This window comes from Erythrolamprus reginae, chromosome 1, assembly GCF_031021105.1.
Source record: "Erythrolamprus reginae isolate rEryReg1 chromosome 1, rEryReg1.hap1, whole genome shotgun sequence".
Classification (NCBI taxonomy): domain Eukaryota; kingdom Metazoa; phylum Chordata; class Lepidosauria; order Squamata; family Dipsadidae; genus Erythrolamprus; species Erythrolamprus reginae.
Genome location: NC_091950.1, coordinates 158788369 through 158812264, shown reverse-complemented (window position 1 = coordinate 158812264; position 23896 = coordinate 158788369). Strand labels below are relative to the sequence as shown.

General features: G+C 40.0%; 1 protein-coding gene across 2 annotated transcripts in view; it reads right to left on the bottom strand.

Moving 5' to 3' along the window:
• The window catches only part of PDIA5 (protein disulfide isomerase family A member 5), a 281836-nt gene that overhangs the window by 77022 nt on the left and 180918 nt on the right, over positions 1–23896 (bottom strand). For both annotated transcript variants that reach the window (XR_011557046.1, XM_070730287.1), the window contains exon 11: positions 20861–20997. Coding sequence is in view for 1 of the 2 variants with exons in the window: in XM_070730287.1 (XP_070586388.1) it covers positions 20861–20997 (137 nt within the window). In the remaining variant the exon portion in view is untranslated. The remainder of the gene's footprint in view (positions 1–20860; positions 20998–23896) is intronic.

The window sequence follows — 23896 nt, the reverse complement described above, 5'->3', positions numbered from 1 at the left end:
TCATTAAATTATTAAATTAAATCCATTATGTTTCATTTAAATTGCTTTCCTGTATCTGGACAGGTTATTTGATTTTTTTTCTCTGATGTTTCTTTTAGTTTACTGTTTTGTCATGCAATCTGTAGAAATATTAGAAGCTAGAAGCTTAGGTCATGCACATATCACTGGAATATATAGGATGAGGCTTCCAGCTTCTATACCTGAATACATTAAAACTGCAACATACATTATTTCCTGCCCATTTACTAAGAATAATGTATCTCTAGTCACCAAGACTAAAGCCTTGTTTCCTCTCCTTCCAAAAAACCCCAAAAGAAAACAACCTTACAATAATTAATTTGGTGCATGAGCAAACCAAGGTTTCAATTTTCTTGTCTTTATTTCTCATTCTCGAGCTCCAACTGAGATAAGAAATTTCAGTTCAAAGAGAGTTTGCTTTAAAAGATGGTCAACTTACATTCTCATAATCATTTCTTAAAAAACAAAAATGTCCATACCTTATACCGCATTCTAATCCTACCCTTGGCATTGTTAATGTATGAGGAGAATATTCCTTGTTTACCAAGGTTGTACACACAGAGAAATGTTTATATTGAGATCAGTTGTGAATAAGTATTCAGCCACACATAGATACACTAACTTGAATTAAAGTTTACTTTGAGAAATAGTCTAAAGTCATACACATTGGCAAAAAGAATCAGAACGTCAAATACAAACTGAATAAAGATATAGGAGAGCAATAGGATGAGACGGAAGGCACTTTAGTGCACTTATGCACACCCCTTACTGACCTCTTAGGAATCTGGATAGGTCAATCATGGATAATCTAAGAGTTAAGTGTTGGGGGTTTGGGAAATTATCGCAGATAACCCCCACTCGGTCAAGGACCTTGGAATACTAATAACTAAGGATCTAAGTGCCAAAGCCCACTGCAACAACATCGCCAAGAAGGCCTCAAGAGTTGTTAATCTAATCCTACGTAGCTTCTGCTCTGGAAATCTCACATTACTTACCAGAAGTTACAAAACTTTCGCCAGACCCATCCTAGAATACAACTCATCTGTTTGGAACCCATACCACATTTCTGACATTAACACCCTCGAAAATGTCCAAAGATACTTCACCAGAAGAGCCCTTCACCCCTTTACCCGAAACAGAATACCCTACGAAACTAGACTAACAATCCTGGGTCTTGAAAGCTTAGAACTACGACGCCTTAAACATGATCTAAGTATTGCCCACAAAATCATATGCTGCAATGTCCTGCCTATCAAAGACTACTTCAGCTTCAACCACAACAACACAAGAGCACACAACAGATTCAAGCTTAATATTAACCGCTCCAAAGTTGACTGTAAAAATACGATTTAGTAATCGAGTTGTTGAAGTGTGGAACTCATTATCGGACTCTGTAGTATCATCCCGTAATCCCCAACACTTTACCCTTAGACTATCCAGAGTTGACCTCTCCAGATTCCTAAGAGGTCAGTAAGGGACGTATATAAGTGCACTAGAGTGCCTTCTGTCCCCTGTCCTATAGTCTCTCCTATATCTCCTATATCATCTCTACTATATCTTCTATAAGCTTTATTGTGTATTATTGTGTATTGGACAAAATAAATAAATAAATAAACAGTCAGAATAACAATCCAAATATTATTAAATGCAAAGTCTTTTTTACCAGTTGTCTTTGTCATAATCAGTAAACAAAGATATCAAGCCTAAACACATTTTAGCTATAGTACATAATTACAATACAGAGACATTGCAGAGGATACTTAACAGTGAGTAGCAGTAGAGAAACAAAGGGAGACTCCAGAGAAATAAGCCATGAACTCTAGTTCTTTCTTGTGGCAGTCTGCAATACCTCAGCAAATCAGACATAGCTCAGTTTATATATTGCCAACCCAACCATTATAGACAGTCCTAATGGGCATAAAGCAAAGCAAGTCAGCCCTAAGGAAGGAGGCAAGACAAATCATTTCAGAAAAAGTTGGGAAGAAAACTTGCAGGAACAGTTCAAGTCAACACTGATTCACAGGAAGAAAAAAGTTTAGACATTCTAAAACAAATTTTGCTGAGGGAAAGCTTTGGAAAAAAAACTCAGGAAAATTGAGATAAAAAGTTTTTTTTCCTTGTTTGTTCCCAATAGCTTTGGGGAAAAATGAAAAAAAAACCACCTTGTTTTTTCCCCAATGTTTTTTTTTTGCCAGGCATTCCCAACCTAGCTCAGACTGGCCAACTTTGGGACAGGCTCATATTTGGAATTTTGAGAACATGTAATTGGCACACTCACAAAATGCTGCTATTGGACATCTGCCTATTCACAAAATGGCTATCATGAAAAGCATAGTCAGTCATAGAGCATCCATTAACTAGTTTCCCAGGCTATTGTTTAATATCTCAATAAGAGGTTTATGGACCCAAAGGCATTCTTCCATGGAAGCATGATACTAAAGCCTGGTGTTTTGCAGAAGGCCTGCTTAATTTGCTTTCATTAAAAAAATATTTAAACAGTCAGGTGGACCCTGGAGAAAACGCTGGCTTTTTTTGAGGACATGCTGGTGCCCACAATGTTTTTATCCCTAATGCATGTTTTGTTTCAAGTTTGAAACATTCCATTGGAACTCAAAATAATTTGAATTTATCAGCCATGGGACATCATGGAAAATCAGGACCAGCTCAGCGGTGGTTTCTTCCCAGTTTGGCCCAATTCTAAGAACTGGTAGCTGCGGAGGCGGGAAGCTCTGTCCATTTGCCCGGGACACTTCTATGCATGTGCGAGCACACTAACAGTGGGATTTAGAACCCACTACTGGACCATCTCCCTTGTTTTTCAACTCAGGTCCAGAAGACTAGATAGGGTGGCAATTCTATGTCTAGGTAACTTTCATCCAAATAGCAAGTACAGTGGTACCTCTACTTAAGAACTTAATTCGTACCGCGACCAGGTTCTTAAGTAGAAACGTTCTTAAGTAGAAGCAATTTTTCCCATAGGAATCAATGTAAAAGCAAATAATGCATGCAAACCCATTAGAAAAGAAATAAAAGATCAGAATTTGGGTGGGAGCAGGAGGAGGAAGAAGAGGAGGGGAACAGTCGCTGCCAAAGGAAGCGAGACTGCCTCCCATACACTGGCTGCTGCTGCTGGGAAATACATTCTTTCCCATGCTGAAGGGCTCCCCTCTTCTCTCACTCGCTCACTTTGTAGCTGGCACCTTTCCTTCGCAGTGGTGACTCCTCGACTGCCCAGAGCAAAGGGAGCGTTTCTTTTCTCTGGGCGCTGGCAGAGGTTTATTCCCTGTCCAAGCATCTAGGGAAAGGAAAATGCTTCATTCGCTCTGGACTGCCAAAGCCTCCTTAAGCACCACCAAAAGGCTCCTCTGGCAGCCCAGATGGCCGGGATTAAAGGGGGAATGGCAGGAAACTTGCCGCGCCTTCGTGCCACTCTCAAATTTCCTGGGAGTTTTTCCCGGGTCAGGTTCCTAAGTAGAAAATGGTTCTTAAGTAGAGGCAAAAAAATCTTGAACACCCGGTTCTTATCTAGAAAAGTTCTTAAGTAGAGGCGTTCTTAGGTAGAGGTACCACTGTAACTGGTTAAGGATGTTTATTATTTAAAATATAAAAACATATAAAGGATTGTCGTCTCACTCTCATCAATTGGAAAATCTATTTAGATCAGTGGTTCCCAATGTGGGGCCCACACCCTGCGTGGGGGGGGGGATTTGATTTTTAATGGGGGCAATTGGAACTTTGTATAAACCAAATTAATGGTCTTTTAGGCTTCCTCTGGAGAGTAGGGGTTTGCTTTTTGAATAAAAAGAATTATATGTCACAGGGCAGGGAGGAGGATTATCAGGATTTTAGAGATACTTAGGTGGGGCATGGCCAAAAAAAGGTACCACTGGTTTAGGCCAATGTTTCCCAACCTTGGCAACTTGAAGATATCTGGACTTCAACTCCCAGAATTCCCCAGCCAGTGAATGCTGGCTAGGGAATTCTGGGAGTTGAAGTCTAAATAGCTTCAAGTTGCCAAGGTTGGGAAACACTGGTTTAGGCTATAATACTTTTCAACAGGAAAAAAACCAGTCAGGATAACTTCAATTGCTTTAAATATACATGACACGGGTGTAAATATACACTCACATGAATTTGAACTGCCCCATAGCAATGTTTTTTAAAATAAGTGTATCATTTCCCAAGAAAACTGGCAGACTTAATACTACAAACATCCTGACACTTAATAAATGATGGCATCGGCTTTCAAAAAGCATGAATTCTTTGCTACCATCTGGGATTGGCTAGAGTTTTCAGTCTAGCCATGGGCTCTAAGCATGGGGAATAGTCTTCTGACTGGCTATTGTACTTCTTTTTTCTCAATAGTACCCACACTATAGTCTACATTAATATGTCAGTTGTTGCAAGCTGATTATTTTGCTGCTGCTGAAGTTAAAAATGATGAAAAAAGCAATCAACTTATGAGTCACTAAACAACAATTCAACTATGTCATTTGGAACACTTGAAATACTCAGCTTCATGCCTCTTGAAAAAAATTATTTGTTTATTCAATTTATATAGCTACTTATATCCAACATTTGACCCTGAGCAACTAACGGAAAATAAAAAGAAGATAAAAACATCCCCTGCTCCAAAAAAACAATAAATGGCAAATATAGGAGTTAAGATAAAATAAATTAACACCATCAATAGAACCAGAATACAGGCTCAACCACACAAATTGGTTCCCAAGCTCAGCTATAAAGTCAGTTGTCTTAAAGCCTTAGAGAAAGGCTTGGAAAAGACAGACCCAACAGCAGAAAGATGGTCCTATATGTGATCTGGTCTCATTCCATGTTTGGTATCATAACTGGAACAGAACTGTTCTCTTTAGGTTTTCTGAATATTCAAACCTGCCTTGTGATATTGGGACACATTCCTATTTTCTGGACACCAGAATCCTTCCTACATCTAATGTGGTAACTACATGTATCCAGAACCTAAAACCCTCCCTTCAGAGAAAATATTCTTTGTGTGTCACCTATTCTCTGTATGCTACTTAAGGCAGGGGTAGTGGGCCACAACCTGTTTAGATCCAGGCCATGAAAGTGGCAGGCCGTTGTGCAGAGCCGGGGTGGCGCAGCAGGTAGAGTGCTGTACTGCAGGCCACTGAAGCTGACTGCAGATCTGAAGGTCAGCGGTTCAAATCTCATCACTGGCTCAAGGTTGACTCAGCCTTCCATCCTTCCGAAGTGGGTAAAATGGGGACCTGGATTGTGGGGGCAATAGCCTGGCTCTGTTAAAAAGTGCTATTGCTAAAATAACAAATAAATAAATAAACTTGCGTGAGTGGCAGGTCGATGCACATATGTGTGCATGCCAGCCAGCTGCACAAGTAAATTCCCCTCTTGCCCCCACCTCGCCGGGCTGCCAATCTGTAAAATTGAGGACCATTGACTTAGAGGAATGAGGAACAAAACAGATGATGTACAGTGTGGAAGAAGTTCACAGGATGACGCTTAGTCCTTCTTTAGATAAGTGACATGCTAATAATAGCAATCATTATTTTGTTCTCAGAAATGTGTTTGTTTCTCTGAGCACCACTGTCACTATCAGGAGAAAAATTCCACCAATTCCCTTCATGTTAAGTCATCAAATTTATTTATAAAATTTATATGCTGCTTGTCTAGAGATGCAAAGTGACAATGAATGGTTTATCTCCTTCCAGATATTGCATGTTATTTCTCTGTCTTTGAATGGTTCTACAGTTGTTGGAGCATGTACTGTAGAAATACATTTTCCCCTGGGTTGGTATTATATAGTTCAAATAAGAGTATGCCCCATGGCTAAGAGCTTATTAGACTATCTATCCATATCACTTCCCAAACCAAAATACATGAAATTCCGCTTTGACGTGATAAAACTCCATGAGCTACCTCTAAAGTAGTCCAAACTTTAGTTCCACTTACTGTTCCAGTTATTGTCTTGTTCCAGTTCAAGAATTACATTAGTAATTTTAGAAAGTAAAAGATACAGTTCTATCCAATTTATAATGATGGAAACTTTTGTAATCTAGAATCCAAACATTTGTATGCACTCCATCCGTGCATTTGATTTAGTGAACTACAATCCATTAAATCTTATGCCATCATAAATGTGTTCTTGGATGATTTTGTTTTAGTGTAGATTTACAGGCTGCTCTTTTGAAATCCCAGCAAAGCTTACTTAAAAGGATACATAGAGGCTGAAAAGGGATAAGGATCTATGACAAATGCCCCAAATCAACAAACTTGATGAAATCATTAAATTCAATCAAATTTAGTTCTTTCATGGTCCCCAAAACCTCTTTGACTTGGCCTGTACCTTCATATTGGTATTGTACTGTATTAGCTTTGTTGGGGGGCTGGATAAAAAAGTGCCATGCTGCTATTGTAAATAGAGTATACCCCTTAATGTTACCCAAACGTTGATATTTAGGAAACTTTTTTTTAAAAAAAGATTTGTATAATAAACTTAAATACACTGAGGGGGAAACTAGTTGACAAATGTTAATGGCTGCACATTTTCATCTATAATTTATTCTCTTGGCATAACTTTCCATTTTTTTCTTCTTCTTTCAGATACTATCTTGTTGAGACCCGCTTGCATCCTGCAATTAGTCATGGTTCCAGAGGACACAGAGACAGTGGAGGCGCAGTACAGGCATCCTATGTTCCTGTCACCCGAGACTGACAGCGAAGAAGACATGGTGTCAGAATCTGAAGAGCCACCAGGGCCTTCTGCACCTTCTGAGAGGAGTGACTCAGGAGAAGAGGAGGAACCTCTTCTGGATGCTAGGATTTGCAGGGCTTTTAGGAGGCAGGATTGGTTACTAAGAAGGAGGTTTACTCGTGAGAAGCATTGCTGCCTGTTGGGTCACACCTTCAGACTATTTAACACGAAGTCTTGCGTCACTCTGGTGCAGAGAACAATGTAGTTCATATGAGACATCTGATTTTCGGCTTGTTTTTTTTAAAGGACATTTTTGGCTTTCTTGGTGAGCTCTGGGCTTCCAGCCAAATTCTGTAAGTGGACGATAAGAAACCTACTGCAATCTAGTAATTATTTGTTATTTACCGGTATCTATTCCTGGGACTCTGGCCAGCTGCTAAGACTTTAATATCCGTGTGGTGAAACCTTTGCTAAATTCTCCCTTCGTTACGAACAGATTTAAAACTGCATAAGACTTTTTTGTACATAATAAAACCTTTATTTAGTAAATCCGTTGGTGTGCATCTGATTACTGGGGTTTTGGCGCTGAGATAGAACACTGTCTGATTTGTTTGTTTGTCATTTTTGTATGCTGCCCAACTCCCAGAGGACTTTTAGGTGTTCCTTATCAAAGACTAATATACCCAGTAAAGTATTATATGAGATTGGATGTTATATTTGAACAAGTACATTTTTTAAAAAAGCTGCTGTGGCCTAGAGGTGGTCCTCTTACTTCACAATCTGGAGGTTGTGAGTTTGATCCTAGGTAAAGGCAGATGTAAGGGCAGCCGGCTGGACTAGATGACCTGAAAGGTCCCTCCCAACTCTGTTAAAATAGCAGTTTTGAAGTTAATGCTGTTTCAAGACCCTACAAAAACAATTTAAATCACATGTGCTTTCCTGCATAGAATGGAAAAGTGATCCCAAGCACTTTTTAGAAAGAAGTTTATGTCATATACATGAAAGAAAAGAGTAAGCAAATGTTCTGGTTTTAAGGTTTTATGCTTCATTTTCACCAAAGTCTGGATTACTGCGGTATTGTCCAGAGTTAGTTGGGTAGAATTAGGATTTCTGGAAGAGCGCAAAGTATCTTCCTTTCTAATAGGTTCTTTTTTTTTTTTTTACAAAATGGAGCAGCTTGAGACCTATTTGAGCAATTCCTATTATTGATTATATGAACCATAAACCGGCTTTGATTTCCAGCACACAGAGGACTCATAATATAGCTGTTAGTCACAGTACAACAAATTTTACTGGCCGATAAGCAGTGACTTTAGCGGGCTAGGAGAAAGCAGCACTTGGGTAGCTCTGCTCTTTTACTATATATCAGAAGAGAATTAACTATCAGGAGATAGCCCTGCCAGAGTAGGGCACGCTTATCATGTAATCTCACCATCCTCATCAATCTGTTTCACTTCAATCAGCCCCATTGACCACTTCGTAATACAAAGCAAAGGATCCAGAAGTACAATTCCCTTAGCCTGGGATAATAATCATAAATAAGAAGTGGACAGAAGTGCTATTTTTAGTAAGCTAACCACTAAAAAAAATAGTTGCAAGCTTTAGAATTTATTATTATTATTAGGTTTTTGTCAGATCAATTAATTGAAAATAGGGGGGGGGGAAGGGAAAGGTCTGTGACTAGTATTATGAGCCATTGCTACCCCCAATTGTATTCTTGGTGAATTGCAATGCTTCTCTCCCATCATTCATTGCCTTAAGAATGAAGAACAGCTGAAGAATCAACTCCCCCCGGAGATTAGAACTGCTCCCACCCTCCTTGTCTTCCGTAAACTACTTAAGACCCATTTATACCGCCAGGCATGGGGGATTTGAGACACCTTTCCCCCAGGCTTATTATAATTTATGTTTGGTATGTATGTGCTGTTTGGTTTTTTAAATTGATAGGGTTTTTAGTTTTTTCTTAATATTAGATTTGTGGCTGTACAATATTGTTTTATCGCTTGTTGTGAGCCGCCCCGAGTCTTCGGAGAGGGGCGGCATACAAATCTAATAAATGAAATGAAATGAAATATATATATATATATATATATATATATATATATATATATATGCATATATATCAGGTCCCAGTGGGTATGGCTAGCTGATGAGGCCAAAATAAGGCCTAAATAGATCTATCCTAGTCTCCCTTAATTTTCAAATTCAGCAAAAAAACATGTGACATATATATATAATGTACCAAATGTTTTTAGCTGAAATTTTAAAATTAAGGGAGATTAGGATGGTACCATTTCGGCCTTGTTCTGGCCTCATCAACTAGCCACACCCTTACTGGGATTCGATCTGGCAGCGTCTGCCTTGTAAGGCAGAGAATTAACAGTTGAGCCACCAGACCTGATCCCTCCAGCTCTGTACCAGCTCTGTATATATTGTAATCATGTACTACCACAATCGGAATCCCCCCATCCCTTCCAAATGTCTATAGGCACATAGTCAGCTAAACATGTTGTCATTTCTGAAGCAAAGTTCCAAGTTCTTCTGTCTTCTGAAATGCTTTGGGAAAGAAACAGAATGAGCTCCAGGGAAGGTATACAGGCGCACTTCCTCCCATTGCCCCAAATCAATAATCATCAGGAAAAGGGGGAAAAATTGTCTTCTTTAATTTATCTCTTCTGCTTCAAATCACGATTCTACTTCAAAGCAAGATTCCATATTTAGGAACTCATGCACTATATGATGGTTTCTCCCACAGGATGGTTAAATAAATAATAATAATAAAACACACAATTTCTTTCCAGACACTGCTTCACTAAAGAGGTCTGTCTCATTTTTCACCAATTTTCAGCTTACTTTATCAAACCCCCACCAGCCTAATGCATCATTTTCTATCTTCAACTGCATCATCCAGTTCTCTCTTAATAATTTACTGTCTATAAGGAATGCTTTACAATGTACAGGCTCACAGGTGATGTCAGGCTCCTTGGACCAAGACTCAGCAATAAATCTCTCACCCTCCCCTCTTTACATGGCTTAAATCGACTATTAGGTTGAAACGCAGCAGAAGTCTCTCAGATTCTTAATATGACATGGCCTGATAAGATTTTTTACTGTAAGATAGCAGGCACATGAAACAACCGGCTGCCCATCTCTGACTATATGACAGAGCAATTCACTATGAACCCTACAGCAATTCAACCTGTTGCTTCTTCTTCCTGTTTTCCCCACATTTCTAAAGACTCTTTGTCTTGTGCTTTTGAGTCCTTAAACGGAGTGGCTGCTGCTTGTTAACACAACCAATATCCCTGCCTTAACAATTTCTAGCTCTTTCATAAGTGCTAGACTGAGAAGCTACAAGTCCACAAACACATTGCTTGAGTGTTATACTCCCATGCCAAGACTGACTGATTGCTGCTATCACTTAGATGTAATAGAAAATCCACATGAATCCACTCAGATTCACATATGCTGTCAATCATGTGTATTAAATAATTCAGCTTTATTTATTTTGGCTACAGAGAACTCCAGAGAAGGGGACCAACCAAGGCTGACTGCTCCTAGTTTTTCAAGAGAATGCTTAAAATATCTCCAGAGAACTAGAGCAGTGATGGCGAACGTTTTTTTCCTCGGGTGCCGAAAGAGCGTGGGCATGCACTATTGCCCACACCCATAATTCAATGCCCGGGGAGGGTGAAAACAGCTTCTCTCACCCTCTGGAGGCACTCTGGAGGCTGAAATGGCCTGTTTTCCAACTTCTGGTGGGCCCAATAGGCTCATGTTTTGCCCTCCTCAGGCAAAGGCTTCCCTGGAGCCAGGGGAGGGTAAAAACGACCTCCTCCATCATCCCCAGAGGTTCTCTAGAAGCCAAAAACTCCTCCCCCCCCAAGCCTCTGTGTGAGCCAAAAATCAGCTGGCTGGCACACACATGCACACTGGAACTGACGTAGGGCAACAGCTCGTGTGCCAGGAGTTATGGCTCCGTGGGCCACCTGTGGCACCCGTGCCATAGGTTCGCCATGACTGAACTAGGGGCTCTTGGGAGAATTGGGGGATCCATGATAACGAGGCAGAAACAACTCCAGAAACAGTGCTTCTGTGGAACCTGCCTTGGCTCCATTTTCATTCACATTGTCAAAGTACACTTTATTCGGGAGCAGGGACTCTAACTGTTGGACAACATGAAATAAGGAAGTTACGTGATCTGGGGTTTTAGGAATAGCAGCATGTAGCAAAATTGTTTGTATTACCCTACTGATATAGCTATTTCAAATTCAAATGTGTCTGAACTGCATCCCATTTATTAATATTCAATAGCACTGTAGTTGGAAGACTTCTCGATATCAATCTTCTCTCCAAAAATAAACAAATGATTTGCAGGCTGTTAATCATCTACCTTCATAAACAAATGATTTGTAGAATGTTACCCTCCCTGTGGCATTTTAGTAAATGAATCAGGGTTGCAAATCTCACACACAAAAAAATTACAGTTTAAAAGAAATTAATTTCATATCTTAGTTGACATCACTTGTGGTCTTTGTTTGCTATCTGTTGTTTTTGTACTAATGCATTTATAACCTTTAATTTGCACCAAGGTTGAAATAATAAATCAAATCCTTGGATTTAATGCATTACTTTGATGGAATAATTTTGTAACATTTGTAATGTGACTCCATTAGCCAATACAAGGCATCTGGAAGAGATTTTTTTTAATCATAAAGAAAATGGTTTATGATATTCAGCTTCTGTTAATTATCTTGTAATATATTTACTGTCACTTAATGTCATCTAAATGGAATTCCAGTAAAAAGATGCTATTCATTGCTATTCATTAACTTCCATCTTCCTTACCAGCAAAAGAGTTGTAATGTGCTTTTTAGAAATATTTCATAATCTTGAGTGGGGCTTTAAACTATTCTGCACAAATCTTGAATGTGTGAGTGCACATACCTGGTGGGGTGAGGGCAACAATATGTTGGCTTGCAAGGTGCAATAGTATGCCTGGATTAAAAAAAAAAATTGCACCGGTGACGTACTGATTACAGTATGCCAAAAATTGACTTAGTATTGTGCTTAGTGTTGGCTGCATCTGGCAGGGGTATAACTAAAGCATGTGAGCTAATCTACACCTTAACTATATTATCAAAAATATTAATTAACCATATCTATAATGGGTGCACCATGGCATATGAAAGACTGTGACTTGGAATATATAAATCAAATCATCACCTTGAGGTTCGACTATTGTAATGCTCTCTACATGGGGCTACCTTTAAAAAGTGTTCGGAAACTTTAGATTGTGCAGAATGCAGCTGCGAGAGCAATCATGGGTTTCCCTAGGTATGCCCATGTTACACCAACACTCCGCAGTCTGCATTGGTTGCCGATCAATTTCCGGTCACAATTCAAAGTGTTGGTTATGACCTATAAAGCCCTTCATGGCATCGGACCAGAATATTTCCGGGACCGCCTTCTGCTGCACGAATCCCAGCGACCGGTTAGGTCCCCACAGAGTTGGCCTTCTCCGGGTCCCGTCGACTAAACAATGTTGTTTGGCAGGACCCAGGAGAAGAGCCTTCTCTGTAGCGGCCCCGACCCTCTGGAACCAGCTCCCCCTGGAGATTAGAACTGCCCCCACCCTCCTTGCCTTTCGTAAAGTTCTTAAGACCCATCTCTGCCGTCAGGCATGGGGAAACTGAGACATCTCCCCCGGGCCTATACAGTTTATACGTGGTATGTTTGTGTGTATGTTTGCTTTTAATAATGGGGTTTTTAGTGTTTTTTAAATTATTAGATTTGTTCTTACATTGTCTTTGTTATTGTTGTGAGCCACCCTGAGTCTACGGAGAGGGGCGGCATACAAATCTATTAAATAAATACATAAATAAATAAATATAAAATGATAAAGAGCATGAATTAACAAATGACATAAAATTATGTTGTGTGCTGGGAAACTAAGAGAAAGGGAAGGTGTGATAGGCAATGTGAATGAGGATCAATTGCAAGATAATTAAATGAAGGGAAAATAAGTGCAACAAGAGGAAAATTGAGAAAGTAATTTCTAGATGGAGAGGAGAGCCTGAAAAAGAAATGGTGGCAAGTTTAAAGAAGAAACAGTAGAATTAAAAAGAAGAAGCATGTGTAATTTTCAAGGACAGCAAGAAGAGGGTGGTACATAAATAATGTTGTAAACTAGTGTTAGCTATGCTTCTTTTTTCATTTCACGTCTTTAACTTTTTGGCTCAGTACTCAGCATAATGTTGCATACCCCTAAAATGTGATATATATTTGGAGCATGGTAAAATGTATATATGTTGCGTGTATGAATATATACATACTCATAAATTGAAGTGACAAACGTGGATTGAATTGAATTCATCCAAAAAATAGTAAGCAGATTTGGAAATCCCTAGTCATCAACTACACAATGTGTTGTATATTAAATATCATCTCTAATATGAATAATCATAAGGATGATGCCAAGGCTTTTGAAATCTACCATGAACAGTAAGACAATAAGAATATTTTTATTCCAAAAAAGAGCATTATCAATATAGCTCAAAGGGAATGAAGTGATTAAACTGGGATTAGGAAACATATGGGCCTGTAGATACTGGACAACATTTCTAATACTGTTCTACCAGAGCAGCAATAAACAAAAGAAAAACAAATGAAAAATAATATTATATGAAATCTAACTTTAGGTCCTCTGTGAACTGTAAAATGTTGAGAAAATTTTACAGGACGAATTACACATAACATCAAATAATTATGCTTAGTCACAATTCTCTCTTCAGATTAATAATAGATGGCAATTTAGAATCTTCCTAAAACTAAAAAGACACTATATAGCAGTTTTGTCCAATTTCTCTAAGTGCACAGAATCAACTCCCATAAACATTGCTGCAATTGTAATCCTGGTTTGGGGCCATAATGAAATTTTGAATTTATTTACTACAATTGAATAAGGCTGCCTAGCCTTGTTTATTAGACTTATTATAATGTCATCTATTGATGAGTTCTATTGAGCTATCTAAGAAGCTTATGAGAAAATATATCAAAATTAAATCAGAGACATTAAGAGCAATTAAAACAGATAAATGTGTATTCAAATGGACATATTTTAGAAAAAAAAAAAAGGAAAAGACTGGTTCCCTAAACACAGAAAAAAATGAGCCATGGTGACTACAGGGAAAGTACAATTCAAAATTAATGCAAGGGACCTTTACACAAATCTTAGATAATATCAATAACCCGAGAAGGAACCATACAGGGTTGAAACTAGCTATTCCTTTGGTAGCCTAGACCTAAGCAAAATTGGGCTTTCAATGTACTAAGAAGTACATTACAGTTTAGTGGGAAGAAACTACAATGTTTTCAGTACAAATAAAAATGAGGACTTCTTTAAAAACTTCCACAGCCCATCTTAGCTTCCAAATTCTGTAGCATTTGGACTAGACAAATATCTCTGGGACCGCCTTCTGCCGCACGAATCCTAGCGACCGGTTAGGTCCCACAGAGTTGGCCTTCTCCGGGTCCTGTCAACTAAACAATGTTGTTTGGCAGGACCCAGGAGAAGAGCTTTCTCTGTGGCGGCCCCGACCCTCTGGAACCAGCTCCCCCTAGCTATCAGAGTTGCCCCCACCCTCCTTGCCTTTCGCAAGCTCCTTAAAACCCACCTCTGTCGTCAGGCATGGGGGAACTGAAATTTTCCCTTCCCCCTAGGCTTATAGAATTTATACATGGTATGCTTGTATGTATGAGTGGTTTTTTAAATTGGGGTTTTAAAGATTATTTTTAATATTAGATTTGTTTACATTGTCTTTTTTATTGTTGTTAGCCGCCCCGAGTCTTCGGAGAGGGGCGGCATATAAATCTAATAAAAACAAATACAAATCTTGGTACAGACGTTATCAAGAATGGAGGTCACCAGCGCATGTGCCAGAAAATTAAGATCATTTTTCCCAGTAATGGACCCAGCTGATACAGAATTTATTACTTATTTATATATAAAAACTTTTTAATTACCCATCTCCCTCAGAGAGGGGCAACTTGAGTGTTTCTAGCTGAGAAAGCAGGGAGAAATTAAATCTCCCGTCAATCAAATAACTGCTTCTTCTGAGACAACGTGGCTCCATACAATGGTCTACTCTCTTTCTGGAATTGTAACTCATTACAATAAGTTATTCATTATTGTCTGGATTCATTTTCAGCTTACCAAGGGCAGGCAGACATTTGGTAGGACACAACATTACTTGAAGATGATGCAGCGAAACATATTTGCATGTCATTAACATAACGACAACATCCAGCTCCACATCATCTGCTGTTCTCTTAAGACTTTCAAGAAAATATTGAAAACATTGGAAACAAAAGAGAGTCCCAAAGGACAACATGATTTAGCGTCTATTTCAGAGAGCAACTATTTCCAAGTAGCATTGTCAGAAATCTACTAGGAAAGAAAGTTTGTCTCCTGTTCCCAGAAGGATAACATGACTGATTGTTTCAGAAGCAGCAGAGAAGCTGAGCACAATCATCAAAGTAACTCCCCATGCCAGTCCCCAAAGATCATTCATCAGACTGAGCAAGTCAGACTCAATCTCATTACCTGCTCTGAAGCCTATTTGAAATACAATAGCTCAAGATGATTTGCTGCATCCAGGACTACCTGTGCTTAAACCAACACACTCTTATTCAACTATAATTGCCCATCTCCAGAAGATCCAGTGTAGGCTTCTTTGGAAGTGGCCTAATAATGGTCTTCTGTCAACCCCACAGGAAAGCCATGACTGCTTTTATTGAGATTGGTTTGTTTTGGGTTTAAGCCATGTTTTTCCTCTGGTTGCTATAGTAATGGGGCTGGTTTATCTCTGTCAAGGTCATCTTCCTGATTCTCTATACTTCTACCTCATATTGTAAGTTTCTTTGTTAAGGCTTCTGCTAGTAACTTTCAAGCTACAAATTCCAAGCCAAATAGAGCCAGGATCCATAAGACAAGTGATGGAATGTACTACTCTTAACAGCCTGGCATGTCACCCAGTGCCATAAATTGACATCGACAATCCCATAATTGATTCTGCAGCATTAGCAGTATCTGGTTTAGGCTGAATACAAGAGATTTTTATTCACAAAATATCATTACAGATTGTGTATTACATCACAATAAGCTCTTGAGGGTTCTGCAATCCAACTCCTGGGGGAGGAGAAGGAAGCACCATTACACAAGACAATCCAGCAGCCCATGAATTGTTCAAGGAAAGAAAAAACCTTCCAGTTGTGGAATCCAGCTGCACCCAATAGGCTTTTCAGGCCCATTGAAATAAAAAAAAAAGATAAAATGTCAGTGAATAGTAATGATTTAATTCTGCCTCTAAATCTGCATCAGCAATGCTCTGGGAAAGTCTGTTCCATATTTACTCTGCTTAACAAAATGATCTTGAGTTTTTAAAGAGGGCCTCGGGGAATTTATACTTCTATTTCAAAAGCTTCAGTATTTGGGATAAAGTTTGTGGGGGGATTTCATGGTAGAGACTCAATCAGGCAAAAAATACTTTATTAGCATCTTCATATCTGCGAGGTGGTTCCTGTTTCCGCTGGATACTGCTGGATCATTTAAGATAAATCCAAATTGTACACATCATCCTGGGCTTCCAACCATTTGTTTAGTGGCTCTTGAAGTTACAACAGCATTGAAAAAAGTGATGCATGACCAGTTTTCACACTTATGATTGCTGTGGCATCCCCATGGTCTTGTGATCAAAATTCAGGTGACGGGCAACTGGCATGTATTTATGACAGTTGCACTATCCCCGTGTCATGTGATCAGCTGGCTTACAACAAGCAGAGTCAGTTAGGGAAGCCTGGTGCGCTTAACAATAGTATGATTCTCTTAACAACTGCAATGATTCGCTTAACAACTGTAGCAAAAAATATTTTAAAATGACGCACGACTCCCACAGAGTGGGCCTTCTCCAGGTCCCGTCGACTAAACAATGTCGTTTGGCGGGACCCAGGAGAAGAGCCTTCTCTGTGGCAGCCCGACCCTCTGGAACCAGCTCCCCCCAGATATCAGTTGCCCCCACCCTCCTTGCCTTTTGCAAGCTCCTTAAAACCCACCTCTGTCGTCAGGCATGGGGGAATTGAAAATTTTCCCCTTCCTCCTAGGCTTATAGAATTTATACATGGTATGCTTGTTTGTATGCTTGTTTTTTTAAAATTGGGGTTTTTTAGATTATTTTTAATATTCGATTTGTCTTTTTTATTGTTGTTAGCCACCCCGAGTCTTCGGAGAGGGGCAGCATACAAAATCAAATCAATCAATCAATCAAATAAATAAATAAACTGCCTTGCTTAGCAACAGAAATTTGGGGTTCAATTGTGGTCATAGGTCAAGGATTACCTGTATGTTCCAAAACAGTGGCCCCAGGGACCAGTTTCAGGGAAAATAATTTTCCATAGACTAGCAGTGGTGGGAAGGGAAAATGGTTTTGTGTACTATCTATATCCCAGGAATGGCAGATGAATTTTCACTCACTTGTTCAGTTCAGTTCCCAACAGGCTATGGACCCACAAATCACGAGTCTTGTTCTTAACAGCTTTCAGTACCATTACCTGAAAATTAAATCTAGATTCTTCACCATAACAGAAACCTAGGTTCTTTTTCACAGCTCCGTCCCATGTTTGTGTAATTTCTAATCTCAACTTTTTACTTTCTTCATAGTAATATAAACTAGCCATCTCTGTAACAACAAATCTATCTAATTGGTGAAACCCAAAATCAATGTTTCAATTTTTTTCTACCTCAAGCACAAAGTCTAGAAGTGGTTTCCAAACACAGTGGTACCTCTACCCAAGAAAGCCTCTACTTAAGAACTTTTCTAGATAAGAACCGGGTGTTCAAGATTTTTTGTGCCTCTTCTTAAGAACCATTTTCTATTTAAGAACCCGAGCCTGGAAAAATTTCCCAGGAAATTTGAGAGCGGCACGAAGGCCCGGCCAGTTTCCTGCCATTCCCCCTTTAATCCCGGCCATCTCAGGCTTTTCTGGGCTGCCAGAGGAGCCTTTCAGTGGTGCTTGAGGAGGCATTGGCAGCCCAGAGTGAACGGAGCATTTTCCTTTGTCTGGGCACTTGGCGAGGGAATAAACCACTTCGCTGTAGTGACTCCCTCGTGCTGCCTCCCATACACCCGTCGCAAGGTTGCCACCTGGAGCGTCTGGGCGCTAAAAGGCAAAAGGGAGTCTTTTGCCCTGGCTGGATCAACTCAGCTTCAGCCAAACCGAGGAGTCACCACAGTGAAGGAAAGGCGCTGGCTACAAAGGGAGGGAGCGAGAGGAGAAGATAGCCCTTCATCATGGGAAGGAAGAGGAAGCAGGTAGCAACAGCAGCAGCTGCTGCTGCCTTTTGGTCAAAGGAGCAGAAGTTTCCTCCCTCTCGCCTTCTGGATTTCTCTCTCTGGTGCAGTGTACGGGAGGCAGCCTTGCACCGGGTATATGGGAGGTGTGCGCTGCTCCTCACCACCTCAGAGTCTGCCCCCCCTTTTTTTAAAGCCTTAAAGTTTTGGATTTTTTTGATTCCCCTCATATCACCTTCTTCCTTCAGCAGTGACTATCCTCCTCCTCTTCTTCCTCCTCCTCCCACCCAAATTCCAAGCTTTTATTTCTTTCCCAATGGATTTGCACACATTATTTGCTTTTACATTGATTCCCATGGGAAAAATTGCTTCTACTTATTACAAAATGGTCACAGAATGAATTAAGTTCTTAAGTAGCTCTGGACCACATTCATGTAATTTCAAGAAAAAGAAAGGAAAGTCTGGAGAAAAAAAATAACTAAAATAAATTTCAAGATAGTTAATAATCAGTCTTATGGTCCAATTAAATTTCTTGTCTGATACAATTATTTTTAATACATTCTTTATCTTTTCTATTTTTAATGCAAAAGGAAGTGTTTAATATAGTATCTGATCCTTCTATTTTTAGAGATTCCCCCTAAAAGATAACATCACAGAGAAAAAGAGAATATGGAAAGGGTTTAGATTTATTTTAAACAAATATGATTCAAATTAGCAGTGATTCTTCATTCAGATATCTTTTCCAAGAGGTGAAGATTAATAAAAGAATTATCTAATTTACTTGTACCTACTTTGCTAATGTCTATGTTTATACCAATACCTACTACCTTGTACATGCTTGACAAACAAACAAGCAAGCAAATGAACAAATAAATAATAATGAAACCATGGTACAGTCTAGATGAGACCTTCAGAATACAATCTTCTCTGTAATTCTTCACTGTGTGTGTGTGGGGGGGGGGGGGACACATGAGAAATAGAGCTCAGGCGATGAGCAAGGACCACCCCCTCCTGATTCTAGAGCACAAAGAGAAAAGGCAAGAACAAGGCAGACTGAGCTGGCTGCAAGAGAGGACAGTGCCCTGTCCCCCTTCTCAAGGCATACCTGGGGACTGAGATGTAAGTAGATCAGAGGTGGTATTCAGTCAGCTCTATCTGGTTCACCAGAACCGGTAGTGGAAATCGCGGATGGCCCCGCCTCTATGCTATACTATTTGAAGCCAGGCACATGCACGGAAGGTTCACATGGAAGAAAAGCGCATGTGCAGGTGGCCATATGCATGTGCGGAGGTGGACCTGGGAGCCAAAAGAGTGCATGCATGCTCGCATTTGCGAACCAATAGGGAAGGTAAGTGAAAACCATCCCTGAAGGAGATGCCAATGGCAGGGGCATTTGTCAGGAACAAGTGTTGAATCTGTGGAGCCAAATGTGCACTTCCCGACATCTGGAGATTATTGTGTTCTGTCTTGTGGGGTTTGCCTCCTTCGCTGAACTGCTGGCTCTTGTTACTGTTTTGCTAACCTTGTTAACTGAACTTCTTGCTTTTCTTACTGCTTTGCAAACCTTGCTTACTGGATTACTCACAGCCAGAGGCTGTTGAAAGTGCCTGTGAGAGCTTTGCTCCAGGACTTGTAATAAGCATGGGGACATTTGTGGGCAAAGTTGGAGCAGCAATAAAGAGGAGTTAGACCTGCTCTCTGGCTGTGATGCCTTTGTGCCATGCCCCGGGTCACTTTCTCTGAGAACTCTATGTCTATTGGTATCAGGAGTTTCTCAGTTTTAGGGGCTTACATTCAGTGGATTGTGCACATAACTGACAACATTTGACCTTTGATTTTATGTCCAAATATTTCCAATTCAGTTTGATCAATAGTTGCTTCGAAAGGCACTCATTCTATGTATTTGTAAAGATAACAGTGTGAGCTAAGAAACCATGTCAGATATTCATAAAATGAGAAAGACTCTGAAGACATGTGTTGTAGTGCAATATAAACGCTACCACTAAAACAATGGCATGTGAAGCAAAAAGGAATGAAAATGGCATAGGACAACACTTCTCCCTTAGACTCTCCACGATTGACCTCTCCAGGTTCCTAAGAGGCCAGTAAGGGGCGTACATAAGTGCACTGGTGTGCCTTTCGTCCCCTGTCCAATTGTCTTTCCTTCTTTCACTTATCTTATATATTCTCTTCCTTTCATATATCCTCTCCTCTAAGTTCACTTTCACCCTCATTTATATTATCACATGTCTATTTTTCTTCCTATGTATTTGTGTATTGGACAAATGAATAAATAAATAAATCCTTATATGGAATACTTCCAGCAGGATTCAAAAAGGATGAATGTACATGGAGTGAAACTCAGATCAACAGCTAATACAATAATAAGCTGCATGAATTTACTTTTCAGAGTCAATTATGGACAGCTTGGTGATTCCTAAATAGCATAGAATTATTAATAGACAACCTTTGGATAGGTTTTGAACATGCCTGCAGAAAGAATTCATTGCCTTCTTTGAAGACAGCATCAAGTCCTTAGGTGAGTCAACAATTTTGCATAACAAGTGATTCCAAATAAATGTTCTTTCTGAGCAGTTATTTAAAATTAATTTTAAATCTGTTCGTCACATCTGAATCACCACAAACCAATTACTTTTCCAAGATGTTCTAGACAACTTGCCTTCTCTGGCATACCATGCTTCAACGTATAAACTGTACTGTACAACTAAAGGTTGCTCTATGTAACATTCCCACTTCATTCTACAGATGGGTTGAATCTGGGTATGAATTAAAACATACTCACATGGTGCATAGAACATCACTAATACAGAAGAATGTTCCTTGATAAACTTGTCAAAGTCATCATCTGTTAGGTGAAAAACAGCATTTTCCTCTTCTGACCAAGGAGTCTCAGGAGCTTGTGGCTTGGGTGGCTGAGGACTATAAAAAACAAACAGAATAGCCCATGTTCGAAGGTACTACCAATAGTAATAGCACTTAGAATTAGATACCTCTCCACAGTGTTTTACAGCATTTTCTGAGCTGTTTACAATGTCAACATATTGGCCCCAACAATTTGGGTCCTCATTTTACCAACCTAGCTGTTGTGGCTCGCTCTGGCCCAGCTCCTGCCCCAAGGACTGTGGATGTGGGGGAGACATCCACATGCTGCAGGCCTGTTTTGCTCCCAGTGGAATCTGCTGATGAAGGCTCCTCTGACCAAGAAGACATGAGTGACAGGGAGGAGGAGAGTGGGGCAGACAGCTCAGAAGAAGATCAATTATCTAGCTCCTCCTTGGATTTAGAACAAGAGTTAATGATACAGCCACGCATGTGGAGAGCGATGCATAGGCAACAACAACTGAGAGATTATTATCAAAGAAAATGAGGCCACCTGTGGTTGGGTGGGGCTGTGGTAATTAGTGAGGCTGCTATAGGGTTTGGCCATTGTGGAGGATTATCTGGTCGTTGTGTTTCGTGACTGCTTTACTGACTTTGACCTTTTGTGTGCTGATTTTTCCCCGCTTTGAAACTAAACCAGGGCAAAGTGTGTGTCACTTTGTGAAAGAAGAAGGACTGTGAATTGCCTCACAGCTGCAAGCTAAGTATCACAGAACTGATAAGGGACTTGTACAAATTACCAGTTTGTTTGGAGACAAGTGCTCTTTGCTATACCAAAAGAGGGCTTGGTTTAAGTGAATTTTCATTGTAAAGAACATTGTTTTGAATTTTCAAATGTGTGTGTGTCTGAAATTTGTACCTGTGAATTTTTGGGAGGAGTCTACCAGAGTGCCTGACAGAACACTAGGAAGGATGCAAGCAGCGGTGGACTACTATCTGGAACGTTAAATTGTGCTCGCCCACGCAGCTCCATGCTTGCGGGGCCAGCGCGATTTTGCTTCTGTACCCTTGGAGGTAGCAAAATCACGCATGGAGCCACAGGTGCGCCCGTGTTTCGGCATGCGTGAAAGCAAAAAAACCATGCCGAAACACAGGCAGCTCCATGCGTAATTTTGCTACCTCCACAGGTGCAGAAGCAAAATCGCGCTGGCCCCGCAAGCACTTATGAGCCGCAGCAATGAATGCTATTTAGTGTTCTGGCTAATAGCCCACCGCTGGATGCAAGGCTGAGTCAAGCTTGAGCAGGTCAGGATCAAACTCCGGTCTCTGGGCAGAGTTAGCCTGCAATACTGCATTTTAAATCACTTCAGTACCAAGGCTCTTAAATGGTAAAGAGCAGCTGTCTGGATCATAATTCACCTGATTACATAAATGCTAACATTCAGTGCAGCAATTTGATACAAGTAAGTCTCTGTTCAAGGAGGATAATCATTAAATACAAATTAAAACAAGGGATGAGAGGGGTGGAGAGGCACCTGGCACAGAAATTTTGTAAGAATAACAATGGTAATTATGGGCTGCATACGAAAAGCTTTAAGATGGAACAAGAGCCATGCCTTATTAAAATCCTCCTTAACTTCTATAAATAATCTGTTGTGATCTGACAGTGAAGCATAATGTAAAAATACCATCCAATAAAAAGTTGCTAATGAACGCAAACCATAAAGTGTGTTAACACTATAAACTGCATCATTCTTTTAGACACAACACTGCTGAAAATAGTCTTTTTTTTAGCAGAAGACAAATAACAACAGACACTTAGCAAGTTGGAAGGTGAGAGGTGGAGAAGTATACAGGCTTATATCCAGAAATGAAAAGGAAGAATTGAGCAAGCTCTGCCAGGCAATCAATACATCTACAGCTTATACTGGTGTACAGTGTTCCCTCGATTTTCGCGGGTTTGAACTTCGTGGAACGTCTATACCACGGTTTTTCAAAAATATTAATTAAAAAATACTTTACGTTTTTTTCCCTCTATACCACGGTTTTTCCCGCCCGATGATGTCATATGTCATTGCCAAACTTTCATCTGCCTTTAAAAAACATTTTTTAAAAATAAACTTTAATAAATAAACATGGTGAATAATAATCTAAATGGTTGCTAAGGGAATGGTGTTAAGGGAAGGCTTGGGATACTGTTCATAGCCAAAAATAGTGTATTTACTTCCGCATCTCTACTTCGTGGAAATTTGACTTTCGTGGGCGGTCTTGGAACGCATCTCCCGTGAAAATCGAGGGAACACTGTATACAGTTTATAGAGTACCACAGTCCAGAACTGGTTGTCTAATGGAATGAAGCATTTCTCATCTACGTCTCTATTTTACTTAATAGCATTCCATTTGTCACAAATGAAGTTTATGAAGAAAGTTAACTGTTCATAAAATTGTCTTTAAGAACAAGGTCAAATTCAGTATCAGAGTTTTCAAATATAGAACGAACTGACTTAGAACATATCATTCAGTCTTTCTAGTCAACACCTTAAATCACAGGTGTCAAACTTGTGGTGTCATGTTGCTGTTGCGTGAAGTTTTGCAACTTCATGGAGCTGGGGTGGGTGTGGCCTGCACATAACGCATCCGGCTTGTGGGCCGCAATGGATATCCAATGGTTAGCCAAATTAAATAGGCAAGAATCTGTCCTTTTCCATCAATTGCTTTGAAGACTGATTTCATGCCAAGTATTCAGTTACATTTCCAGATAAGAGAGGAATTATGACATTGAGAAGCAAGGAGCAAGATACACCAACAACTCTCTCACCTTTACAGCTTCTAGGGCAGTGTATCTCACCCCTCTGCCTATCATTCCAGGACCTTCTATTCCTCCCTTAGCTCCTGCTGCCAATATTTAGCATGGGATATCCCACCTGCTTGTCTGTCCATCAACCTGCTGACCCTGAACCCTTATAAGGTGATTTTATGCTGCCTTCTACTCTTATTC